General features: G+C 35.6%; 2 protein-coding genes across 2 annotated transcripts; both read left to right on the forward strand.

Annotated features, from left to right (window-relative positions):
- The first annotated feature begins 527 nt into the window (after positions 1-527).
- LOC132033275 (uncharacterized) lies at positions 528-7,547 on the forward strand. The gene is made up of 6 exons (XM_059423205.1): positions 528-678; positions 3,065-3,284; positions 4,187-4,413; positions 4,519-4,725; positions 5,479-5,797; positions 6,957-7,547. Exons 2-6 carry the CDS (start codon positions 3,122-3,124, stop codon positions 7,181-7,183), a joined length of 1,143 nt encoding a protein of 380 aa, XP_059279188.1. The 5' UTR covers positions 528-678; positions 3,065-3,121; the 3' UTR covers positions 7,184-7,547.
- Positions 7,548-8,598: 1,051 nt separating this feature from the next.
- LOC132033276 (uncharacterized) lies at positions 8,599-12,788 on the forward strand. Its single transcript, XM_059423206.1, has 5 exons — positions 8,599-9,270; positions 9,888-10,114; positions 10,220-10,408; positions 10,862-11,192; positions 12,209-12,788. Exons 2-5 carry the CDS (start codon positions 10,061-10,063, stop codon positions 12,466-12,468), a joined length of 834 nt encoding a protein of 277 aa, XP_059279189.1. The 5' UTR covers positions 8,599-9,270; positions 9,888-10,060; the 3' UTR covers positions 12,469-12,788.
- The last annotated feature ends 513 nt before the right edge of the window (positions 12,789-13,301 follow it).

The following is a 13,301-nucleotide window of genomic DNA, read 5'->3' on the forward strand; positions in this document are numbered from 1 at the left end:
GAGTAAGTTTAGTAACCATCAGTGAAATTGAATCAGTAACTCCAAGACATGATTTTTTTTTTTTATAACTATAATTATGCCTCAATCTCCAACAAATTAGAGTCTACAATATGAATCCTCATTAGCTTGATCCTCAATTAACTTCATCAAAATGCAAATTATACAAATGCTATGTACAATATGTGCATCATCAGCTAATACGTAAGCACATTGCGTACACAAAATAATCCTAGCCGGATACCTCAAGGATAACATTAAAGCAGAAAGGATCCTTCTTAGAAGAGCACGCCAGTGCTGACTCAGATTACTGTACTTATTGGGGTCGACACGCCCAAACCTGACCCACTTTCTATAATCACACCAATCACAATGCTCCACGTGTGAACTCTTTAGACCCCCAAAGGCCAAATATCAAATAGCATCAAATATCAAATACAAGAAACTAACTCAGTTAAGTAACCAAAAATAATACTCCAATAAAAAAAAAAAACTGGGAGAGTGGTAGTAGAAGAAAGTGTTAAAACTGTGAGGGTGGACATTTAACAGACCATGGTCACACTAACAAATCCCATTTTACCACTTCTATATAAACTCACTCTTTTTAGTACATGGAAAATCAAATAGACAAAAAAATTCACTCAAATAGAAAGTGTAGAGAGAGAAAGCCATCAAAGAAAGGTTAGAACTTTGATTTTCTTTCTTGCTTGCTTTTACTAGTAAATATTCTTTTTGTTACTCAATTATGTAGCTTTTCTCTTTTTGTTTCCAACTGACAACTTCCATATTGATGTATAATGTTTGCTTTTACTTCTTTACTTATATTATTGGGTGTTCAATTCTCAATTTCATTTCTTTTTACACTTTGGATTCTTCTAAATTTTCCATTTTGAACTGTTTTTGCACAAATTCTTTGGGTTATTGATGGATAATAATGAATCCATAGTGATGGATAATGTTTCTAATTGTTTTTTGTTATTGGGTGTTCAATTCTGAATTTGCTTTCTTTATTATGCTTGATTTTTCAGTGATTCTTCTAAATTTTCCATTTTTAACTGTTTTTGCACTCTTCTTGATCATTGTATTGCTTATGTTATTGGGTTTTTTTTTTTTTTTTTTGGGTTCTTGATTCCTCGATGATCATTGTTTTTTTCCTACTGATTTTTGATTTGATGGTTTTCCAATTATGTGTATATTACAATTATGGAAAAAAAGGGACCAAAGATGTATATGATATCCAAATGGAGATTTTGCAAGTCTTTTTCAAGTCAAGGGTTAGTCAATGGGCTAATATTGGGTGCAGTTTTAGTTATCATTTGAGGTTGATGAAAGGTGACTATGAAAATGAACAGGGAGATTTCTTAATTGGTGAAATTTCCATGCCTAACAATCTTTCCATTTAGAGTTATCATCATTAGTTTCTAGTTTTGTTCAAACACTTTTAGATATATCTGGTAAGTTAATTGAGTGGGCTGATTGAAATGGCTTTGAGCTTTTGGTTCATTTTTTTGACTTTGAGAAAGGTTAGAACTCTGAATTTCTTGCTTGCTTTTACTAGTAAAAATTTGCTTGTAACTCAATTATGTAGCTTTCCCTTTTTGTTTCCAACTTAAAACTTCCATACTGATGAATAATGTTAGCTTGCTTCTTTTATTATTGAGTGTTCAATTCTGAATTTGCTTTCTTTTACCCTTTGATTCTTCATGGATTCTTCTTAGTTTTCCATTTGGAACTGTTTTTGCCCAAATTCTGCTGATGGATAATATTGCTCATCCTTTTTTCTATTATTGGTTGTTCAATTCTGAATTTGCTTTCTTTATGGGTAGTTCTTTAACTGTTTTGCACTCTTCTTGGTCATTATTGCCTATTTTATTGGGTTTTTTTCCGTTCTTGTTTCCTCAATGATCAAGGTTGTTTTCTAATGATTATTGTTTTAATGGTTTTCCAAGTATGTGTATATGGTAATTATAGAAAAAAAGGGACCACAGTGTATATGATATCCAAGTGGAGACTTTGTAGGTCTTTTTCAAGTCAAGGCTTAGTCAAATGGCTAATATTTGTGCAGTTTTAGTTCTTATTTGAAGTTGATGAAATTTAACTCTGAAAATGGACAGGTGATTTCTTAATTGGTGAAATTTCCATACCTAACAATCTTTCCATTAAGAGTTATCATCATTAGTTTCTAGTTTTGTTCAAAAACTTTTAGATATATCTGGTAAATTAATTGAGTGGGCTGATTGAAATGTCTTTGGGCTTTTGGTTCATTTCCTTTACATGTTACCTATGAACATGTTTGTTGATCCTCTGAAGTGTTCTTTTTCTACTGATTGTTGTTTTGATGGTTCTCCAATTATGTGTATATGACAATTATAGAAAAAAAGGATCAAAGTGTGATGTATATGATATCCAAATGGAGATTTTGTATTTTTTTTTTTTTTTTCAAGTCAAGCCTTAGTCAATGGGCTAATATTGGGGGCACTCTTAGTTATCATTTGAAGTTTATGAAAGTACCCTCTGAAACTGAACAGACTCATTTCTTAGTTGGGTGAAATTTCCATGTCTAGCAATATTTCCATTAAAACTTATCGTCATTAGTTTCTAATTTGTTCAAACACTTTCCAATATATCTGGTAAGTAAATTGAGTGAGCTGACTGAAATGCCTTTGTGCTTCTGGTTCATTTCCTTTACAGGACAAGTTTGATGATCAAGAATTGATCAACTTGTTCAGCTTTGTGTCTTCGTTGACACCTTTTCTCGGCTCTTCTGTATTTACCGTTACCCCTAAATTTTACAGTAATCTATTTTTGATTATGAGACAGATTCGATATGTCCGCCAAGATTATTTCATAAAGGATGAGCTTCCTTTTTTTTTTTTTTTTTTTTTCAAAATTAAAGGGTAATTAACAGCTGTATGTGATAAATCTATTGAATGATCTTTTGGATTTTTCTTCTCTTTTATGTTTGTCATTATATATAGATAGTTGTTGGTGAGTTTAAGTCGTGGTTATTGGTACTGTCATTGGTTGTGCCTTTTATCTCATTAACTCTCTGTCTCTGACTTAACAGAGAAGGTGTAGATCGGAGCGCTAGCGTTTCCGGCTTTGATCTATTTCATCATCTACCATGTGTCCTCTGGCTCCGTCAGCTCCGCCTCCAGATTTTACGAGTTCCTGTTGGACTGATGAACAAATCATTTTGTCCCTTGACAAATTTAACCGTGGATCACCCATCGCTAAAGATGTGATTGAGGATAATCCTTATCAGTATGATCCATCACATTTGCCCGGTAAACTTCAAGTTTAATTATCAGTTCATAGATTCTGTCTTAATTATCAGTTCATAGATTTCCGAGGGTCTATCGGAAACAGCCTCTCTACCCCAAAAAGGTTGAGGTAAGGTCTGCGTACATCCTACCCTCCCCAGACCCCACTTTGTGGGATTACACTGGGTTGTTGTTCAGATTCTGTCTTAAAACCCTGCCTTCTTGTTTGCAAAATAATATGTTTTATCATCTAAGCCATGTTCAAATGGCTGTGTACAATTAGGAAATCTGAAACTTGATTTGCTTTAGTGGAAGGAGTATTGGGATTTTAACGCCTCGTTTCATTTACTATTCCTTTGTTTGAGCGTGTTGAGAAAAGGATAAAATGTGTGGAACTGATGTCGATTGTGAAGTACCAGATCGTGATCTTTAATACTCCTAAGCGTGTTTGATAAAAAATGTGCTTTATGAACCTTAAAAAGTCAATCTTCTATTTAAGATAAATAAATAATTTAAAGTTATGGATTGACAACTTTCGAGGTGTTATTTAAAATAATCTCTAGGCATTGAAACTGATTTAGCTAAATAGTTGGTTGTAGCAGAAGACATGCCTTGTCTCGCTATTTTCCTCTGCCCTTTGCCTAATGGGATACTCACCTTCTGCAGAAGAAACATATGACACAAAGCCACTTTGGACTCTTAACATTATTATTTTTTACTAGATTTATTCTTTCCACCTTGTTTTAGATTGTTGAGTACAAATGTTTTTCCGTCTCTCTTCTTTTACATTGTTGGGGTTTTCAATCCCTCATTGTTGACAAAATGGTCCAAGTTACCTGTGTTTTTTGGTGATTGCATTTGATAATCAATTTACTTTGAGGGAGAGCTTAAATCTGATTTCTTACTATCGTTCATGGTACACGTAGATGGCGTATGGTTTCTGGTAACACCAACTGAGAGAAAAGAGACAAAACATGGACTTTGGGCAGCAAAAGGCTCACCCTGTGAAATATTTTCAAATTCTACCATCTGTGGTTGGAGAACCACTTTTGAATTTGTTCAAGTCCAAGCCCCTATCAAACAGAAATCTGTCTGGATGATTCAGGAGTATCAAATAACGCAGAAAGGGGAAAATTATCATTACAAGTCAAAGGTAATTTTTACTGCCATCTTTCCTCTATTCAAATCTCTGATTATTTATCGCTTCAATCTTGTCAGACACGCAAGTGAATTGCTGGTTTGGTTGGATATTTTGCAGGAGTCTACACTTTGTAGAGTTTTCAGTTGCTGTGATGAGAACTTAAATAATGAGACGAAGCCAGAGCACAAAAACAAGAACAATAATGAGAAAAATCCAGAGCAAAACGATGATCGTGACACCTGGGAGTTACAACTTAGCTTGATGGCATCAATTAACGAACACTCTAGCAGTAATGATGGGCAACGTTCAATTGGTGAATCCCGGGTTGGTGCTACTTCTTCCCCTTTCTCACTAGCACTTCTAGCCTGCTCATATCGAGTTAATTTTAACATAGTTTTGTTGTTATATGGTTATGTATGTCAGTGTGGATTGTCTTGTGGACATAATAAAGCCATTGGCCAAGTTCTGAATGAGCTTGAGTTCAACTGTTTGTGGTTCATATTTTCCTGTATTTTCGTCTTTTTTGTTTACAAATGTCTCAGATATGTTCGAAGATTCAGGATATTATACTCCCCCTGTCCCAAATTATGTGAAAGTGTTTGACTGGGCACAAAGTTTTTTTTTTTTTTTAAAAGGAAGACTTTTGAAATTTGCAGTATAAAATAAGCCATAGAAATTTTTGCAGCTATAAATCATTTTATTAAGGATAAAATGGGAATGAAGTTAAATGTTACTAAATATGGCAAGATGTCATTCTTTTTTAGACTGACTAAAAAGGAAGCAGTGTCACATAAATTGGGACGGAGTGAGTACCTACCTGACTATTGCACATTAGTGTATGATAAGAAAATCATTTTAATTTTTAATTGCACATTATGTGGTACACATATCGGGTCTTGTCTTCAGATTTTCAACCTAATGATTAAATCACTAGAAATATTATTCCATTTGGCGTTCTTTTGACAATAATGTTCTCTTTGCTCCATGTGGTATATATCCACAGTTTATTTCTCATGGGTTGTTAATGTGTTTATATGCTGGTGTAGAAACAATCTAATCACTGCAGAAAATTTGCAGGTGAATAATCAGACAGAAGGGGTTGAGTCATCACTTGTTGACAAATTTAATGATCCCTCTGGTGATGATATAGTAGAAGATTCCATTTTAAGAGGGGACTACTTGGAATTGGACGACCTTGTCGATTCGTCTAGTTCAGGGAATTCAAGTTGCATGAGCATGAGCTTCGCATCTGATGAATGTTTTGACTCTCTGGCACTTTTACGGGATCTGGATGATGAGAAGAAAGAAGATTTGAGTGGAAAAGGTTCAACTAGTAATTACAACATAATGATGTGCGAAAGAGCAAATGATGTGGTTGTGCTGCCTGCACCTTTAGGTATGTATACGTCTTTGCCCTCACCTTCTTATGAGATTCATGTTCCTTCCATTTGGTTATGGATTTAGTATGCTTCTCTATACCTTTTCCGTATTTCAACTTTTAGAGCTTTAGGAAGAACTTACATGTGCTTCTACTCGTTTGCTAAGTAATAGTTTTATTGATGGCTGCACATGGTGTCAGAAACACTGGCCCTTTTTCAATATTTTTTCCAATTCCCAAGAACTATTTCGAAAAGGAAAGTTTACCCGGGTATCCAGCTAATACTTTTTTCTTTGATTAGGTAAAGTAGTATCCCGGTAATACTGTAGGAAGCTTCTACTCATGCGTATGCATCCGAATGCTTTCATGTTTATACTGTGAGTTAAATTCTCGGTTATTAGTTCATCTTGAACAATATACTCAGAAAACAGTCACTCGTCTAAGTGTGTGAAGAATTTGTTCAGCAATCTTTGTTTAAGTCGATTATCATGAAGAATTTCTTCACTCAACATTTCACGTTGGCACACACTTCTTGGAGTGGACATCAAAATTGAAAGAGAATTAACATTAGAAGGAAACATGGGAATGTTTAGAGTACGACTTGTTCTTTGATTCATCTGAAAACTGTCTCGAAATTCTTTTTACCGCGAGAGACAACAAAAACATACGCAGTGTGATCCCACAAGTGGGGTCTTGGGAGGGCGGGGTGTATGTAGACCTTAGCCCTAGCTTGTTTGAGGTAGAGAGGTGGTCTCCGATAGACCCTCGGCTCAAGAAGAATCAGTACAAATGGTGTACTTTACTATGCCAACATATAGCTTTGGCCTGGGAAGTGCACAACAAAATGGATGGTGCAGAAAATGATAGATGACTGTTGCAAAGGTAATCTAAGAATACCCTTATATAAAGCTTGACGCTATAGATAAAAAAATATATTAAAGAACATGCATGATTTAGAAAGTCGACTTCTGATCTTTATCTCAACGTGCGCTTGAAGAACTGATTAATTAACCATCTCAAATAAGATGACATCAATGGAAATTATGCATTAGGGGTGCTTGTAGTTAGTTGCAATGTGTGTTGTCTCGACATTACATCTTTCTTGTGAACCGAATTTGGCACTCTTTACTCAATTATGCTAATTCTCTAAAACCTCTATATTGGCATTGCTTGGCAGAGTCTGTTGTTAAAGGGAGTGGAGCTGCAGCCAAAGAAACTCAACAAGTTGCTGATAATAACAAATCCAAATGTCCCAGTGAGCCATCCCCAGATCAGGCTGCTAAAAGGCATAAGGCTGAGCGTACAGATGAAGGTCCATCCCATTCTTGTAGAGCAACGACATCTTCCAGCATCAGCAGTAGCCATGAACCGGGACGTGTAGCAAGAAGGGAGGAAAAAGAATGAAGAAGCTTCTGAAGTACTTCTGTTTTATGTCTCTCTAGATCATTAATTGCTATTTGTTGATACAGACATGCAAGCAGCCTAGAAAAGTAAAACAAGTTGTCTAGAAAAAAAAAAAAAAAAAAAAAATGAGAGAGAGAGAGAGAGAAGGTGGGATAGGGGTGGAGAGATAGTTTAAGCTATTGAATATTTGATATGTTGTGTATTAGGCTAAATTTTAAACTTTATGTTGAGTTTAAGATTTAGAATAGGAAATTGATTTTGCAGAAAGAGTCTAGAACTGATGTTCTGTTTAATACAGTTGTAAAATTGGAACATCTTCATTGTAATATTAAGAGAGAAAAGTTGGTGCTTTTTTATATGTTTATACCTCTTCAAATGATTGCTTTTTCTTGATTTCCCACTCGGTGTCCGGTACTTGCATTGGGGCCCGATGAACTCTAGATTCGCGCCGGGAAGTCCCGGAGTAAGGGGGTTAAAGCGCTTCCTTGCAAAGGCGATTCCGTATCCAGGGATCGAACCGAGGCTTCTAGTTAAGGATGAAAGAATTCCCTTACCATGCCACCCCAATTTTTGTTGGTTTCAGATGATTACTGTTTCGTTGGTTGCTAATACCAAAAATCTATTATGATTGGCTATTTTGGATGGAGTATTCAAAATTTAAAACAAATTGAAGTGAAGATTTAGCTAGCGGCCATAGATTTTATGAATTTCTTGCTTGCTTTTACCAGTAAATGTTTTTTTGTTACTCAATTATGTAGTTTTACCTTTTTGTTTCCTACTTAAAACTTCCATATTGATGAAAATGTTGCTTATTCTTCTTTAGTTATTGGGTGTTCAACTCTGAATTTGCTTTCTTCTACCCTTTAATTCTTCAGCTGTTCTTCTATATTTTCCATGTTGAACTGTTTTTGCCCAAATTCTTTAGGTTTTTGATGGATAATATTGCCATATTGATGGATAATGTTGCTCATTCTTTTTTCTATTAGTGGGTGTTCTATTCTGAACTTGTTTTTAATGCTTTGTTCTTCAGGGGTTCTTCTAAAATTTTCATTTTGAACTGATTTTGCCCTTTTCTTGATCATTGTGCCTATATTATTGGGTTTTGTCGTTCTTGTTTCCCCGATGATTGTTCACCACGGAGAACATTCATATTAAATTTTTCTTTTTCTACTTAGTGTTGTTTAGATAGTTTTCCAATTATGTGTATATGACAATTATAGGGAAAAACAAGGGACCAAAGTGTGATGTATATGCTATCCAAATGGAGATTTTGCAGGTCTTTTTCAAGTCAAGGCTTAGTCAATGGACTAATGCTGGGTGCAGTTTTAGTTATCATTTGAAGTTAATGAAAGTTACTTCTGAAACTGAACAGGGTGATTACCTAATTGGTGAAATTTCCATGCCTAGCAATCTTTCCATAAAGAGTTATCATCAATAGTTTCTAATTATGTTCAAACACTTTAGATATATCTGGTTGAAATGATTTTGAGTTTTTGGTTTATTTCCTTTACTTGGCACATAAAGAATTGATCAACTTGTTCGGCTTTGTGTCTTCACCGACACTTTTTCACGGCTCTTCTGTATTTACCGTGACCCTTAAATTTTACAGTAATCTATTTTAGACTATGAGGTAGGTTCGATATATCTCGCCAAGATTATTTCATAAAAGATGAGTTTTTTTTTTTTTTTCAAAATTAGAGGTTAATTAACAGCTGTATCCGACAAAACTATTGAATGATCTTTTGGATTTTTCTTCTCTTTTATGTTTGTATATAGAAAGCTGTTGGCGAGTTTTAACCTGTGGTTATGTGGTATCTGTCATTGGTTGTGCCTTTGTCTCATTAACTCTCCGTCTCTGATTTAACAGATAAGGAGTAGATCAGAGTGCTAGCTTTTCCGGCTTTGATCTATTTCATCGTCTACCATGTGTCCTATGGCTTTGTCGGCTCCGCCTTCAGGTTTTATGAGTTCCTGTTAGACTAATGAAGAAATCATTTTGTCCCTGGACCAATTTAACCGTGGATCACCTGTGCCTGATGATGTGATTGTCGATAATCCCTATCAGTATGATCCTTCAAATTTGCCAGGTAAACATCACGTTTAATTATCAGTTCACTCATCAATGAAATGACGTTCATAGATTCTGTCTTAAAAACCTGCCGTCCTGTTTGCAAAAGAATTTGTTTTATCATCTAAGTTGTGTTCAAATGTCTATATCCAATTAGGAAATCTGAAACTTGATTTGCTTTTAGTGGATGGAGTATTGAGATCTTAACGCCTCGTTTCGTTTACCATTCCTTTGATATATCGTGTTGAGAAAAGGATTTACGTGTTGGATTGAAGTAGATTGTGAAGTACCAGATCGTGATCTTTAATACTTCTAAGCGTGTTTGATTAAAAAAAAAAGTGACTTCATGAACCTTAAAAAGCCAAGCTTCTATTTCAAGTAGATAAATAAATGATTTAAAATAATAGATCGACAACCTTCGAGGTGTCATTTAAAATAACTTTTGGGCATTGAAACTCTCTTGTTTTAGATTGTTGAGTACACATGTTTTCCGTCTCTCTTCTTGTTTTTCAATCCCTCATTGTTGATAAAATGGTCCAAGTTTCCAATATGTTTTTTGGTAATTGCATGTAATAATCAATTAACTTTGAGTCAGCTTAAATCTGTTTTCTTAGTATTCATTCATGATACACGTAGATGGAGCATGGTTTCTAGTAGGATCAACAGAGAAAAAAGAGACAAAACATGGAGACTGGAAAGCAAAAGGCGAAGCGTGTGAAATATTTGCAGATTCTGTCATCTGTGGTTGGATAAGCACTTTTGAATTTTCTGAAGTCGAAGCCCCTGTTGGAGAGAAAACTGGCTGGATTATGCAGGAGTATAAAATAACCGAGAAAGAGCAGCATGATCAGACCAAGTCTAAAGTAATATTCACTACCATCTTTCCTCTATTCAAATCTCTGATTATTTATCGCTTCGATCTTGTCAGACACTCAAGTGAATTGCTGGTTTGGTTGGATATTTTGCAGGAGTCTTCTGTACTTTGTAGAGTTTTCAGCTGCTGCGATGAGAACTTAAACAATGAGATGAAGCCAGAGCACGAAAACAAGGTCAATAACGAAGATCTTGACACCTGGGCCTTACAACTTAGCTTGATGGCATCAGTTAACCATCACACTAGCAGTAACGATGGGCAACGTTCAATTGGTGAATCCCAGGTCGGTGCTACGTCTTTCCCTTTCTCACTAGCACTTCCAGCCTGCTAATGTCCAGCTAATTTTGACATAGTTTTGTTGTTATAGGGTTATATTTGCTGGTGAAATGAGTGACTTTTAGGTGAAATGACAATAATGAGTGACTTTTATGTTACGAAATAAAGAAAAGTGACTTTCTGAGATAATTATCATTAGTTGAGTGACCATGTGAGATCAACTCCATAATAAAGCCATTGGCCAAGTTCTGAATGAGCTTGAGTTCAACACATTTGTGGTTCAAATTTTCCTTTTTTTCATCTTCGTGGTTTATGATTAAATCACTAAATTTGACTTGGTGTCTGACAATAACATTCTCTTTGCTCTATATGGTATATTTCTCACTGTTTATTTCTCTTGGGTTGGTAATGTGTTTGTATGCTGTTATCGAGCTATCTAATCACTGCAGAAGTTTTTCAGGCAAACAACCAGACAGAAGGGGTTGGGTCATCACTTGTTGACAAATTTATAGATCCCTCTGATGATGATATAGTAGCTGAGTTAGATTGCATCTTAACAGGGGACTACCTGGAAGTCAACGACCTTGGTGATGTAGCATCACATTTGTCTAGTTCAGAGAATTCAAGTCGCATGAGCTTGGCATCTGATGAATATTTCGACTCTCTGGCACTTTTACGGGATTTGGATGATGAGAAGAAAGAAGATTTGAGTGGAAAAGGTTCAACCAGCAATTATAACATAATGATGTGCGAAATAGCAAATGATGTGGTTGTGGAGAATGCATTTTTAGGTAAGTAAACGTCTTTGCCCTCACCTTCTTATGAGATTCATATTACCTTCCATTTGGTTATGGCTTCAGTATGTTTCTGTATACCTTCGCCCCATTTCAACTTTTAAACCTCTAGGAAGACATCACTTGTGGCTCTATTTTCTGTTAAGTAAAACTTTGGATATCTGTGCTTGGTGTCAAAAATACTGCTCATTTTTTTTTTTTTTTCAATTTCCAAGAACTATTTCGGTAAAAAAACTACCCCAGATATCCAGGTAATACTTTAGAGAGCACGAAGTCATGTATGATGCATCTGAAAGTTTTCATGTTTATGAGTTAAGTCCTCGGTTATTGGTTCATCTTGAACAATACACTCAGAAAACGCTTGTTCATCTAAGCATTATGAAGAATTTTTTTTAACAACCTTTATTTTAGTCGATTATCCTGAAGATACATTCACTTGTCATTTCATGCTGGCACACTTCTTCGAGTGGACATCAAAATGAAAGAGAATTAACATTAGAAGGAAATGCATGAGTGTGTAAGTCCAACTCATTATTTGATTCATCTGGACATCGAGAGAATGAGAACTGTTGCGTATTCTTTTTACGGTGAGAGAGTGAGGGAATAAAAGGAAGAATCAGTACGTGGTGTATTTTACTATGCCAACGTATAGCTATAGATTGTACAGAAAATAATAGATAACTGTTACGAAGGTAACCTAAGAATACCCTTAGCAAAAGCTTGTCATGATAGATAAGAAAAATACATTACAGAACATGCCCGATTTAGAAAGTCAACTTCTGATCTTTACCTCAACGTGCGCTTGAAGAACTGATTAATTAACCATCTCAAATAAGATGACATCTACCGAAATAATGCGTTAAGGGTGCTTGTAATTATTTGCAATGTCCATTGTGTCGACATCTCATCTTTCTTGTTAGCATTGACCGACTGTTCCACTCTTCCTTCATCGTTTTACTTGTAATACACGCATCCAATTCTTCTAATACCTCTATATTTGGATTGTTTGGCAGAGTCACTTATTAAAGGGAGTGGAGCTGCAGCCAAAGAAACTGAACCAATTGCTGATAATAACATATCCAGTGAGCCATCCCCAGATCAGGCTGCTAAGAGGCTGGAGGCTGAACGTACGGACGAAGGTCCCTCGCATTCTTGTAGAGCAACGACATCTTCCAGCAGCAGCAGCAGCAGCCATGAACCTGGAGATATAGCAAGAAGGGAGGAGAAAATAATGAAGAAGCTAATGAAGATCCTGTGTTTTATTTCTAGATAATCATTAGTTGCTATTTGTTGATAGAGACATGCAAGCAGCCTAGAAAAGTAATACAACTTGGCTAGAAAAAGGAAGGGGAAAAAAAAAAGCAAAAAGAGAGAGAGAGAGAGAAGCTGGGGTGGGGGTGGAGAGATAGTTTAAGCTATTGAAATATTGATATGTTGTGCATTAGGCTAAATTTTAAACTTCAGTTGAGTTTAAAATTCAGAATAGGAAATTGATTTTGCAGAAAGAGTCTAGAACCAAATGTTCTCTTTAATACAGTTGTAAAATTGGAATATCCTCAGTGTAATATAAGAGACAGAATTTAGTTCTTTTTATTGTATTTTTATACCTCTTGAAACGATTACTTTTAAAAAAAAAAAAAATTCCACTCGGTTTCCGGTACGTGCATTAGGCCCCGAGTAACTTTGAATTCACCCCGGCAAGTATAGGAGCGGGGCTAAAGCGCTCCTTGACAAAGGCGACTCCATAGTCAGTGCTCAAACTCAAGACTTCTGGTTAATGAAGGATTTAACTTGCCAGTCTACCATAATTTTTGTTGGCTTCAAATGATTACTAGTTCATTGGTTGCAAATACCAAAAATTTACTATGATTGGCCATTCTGGATGAAGTATTCAAAATTTTGAGTTGTAGTCCAGTGATTGTAACTTCACTTTGGTACTTGTGCTTCATAAAAATCCAATGAAGCAGCCCAAGGAAATTGGGAGTGACCAGTGAAATGTGGGCCGGACCCAAGCATCCAGGTTATAGGGATGGACCAGTTAGGCAAGGCCCACCAGAAACCTAGAAAGGACCCTGTATATATGCTGATTGTGCCTTTAGACAAAAA

The sequence above is a fragment of the Lycium ferocissimum genome, chromosome 10 (assembly GCF_029784015.1).
Source record: "Lycium ferocissimum isolate CSIRO_LF1 chromosome 10, AGI_CSIRO_Lferr_CH_V1, whole genome shotgun sequence".
In the NCBI taxonomy this organism is placed as follows: Eukaryota; Viridiplantae; Streptophyta; class Magnoliopsida; order Solanales; family Solanaceae; genus Lycium; species Lycium ferocissimum.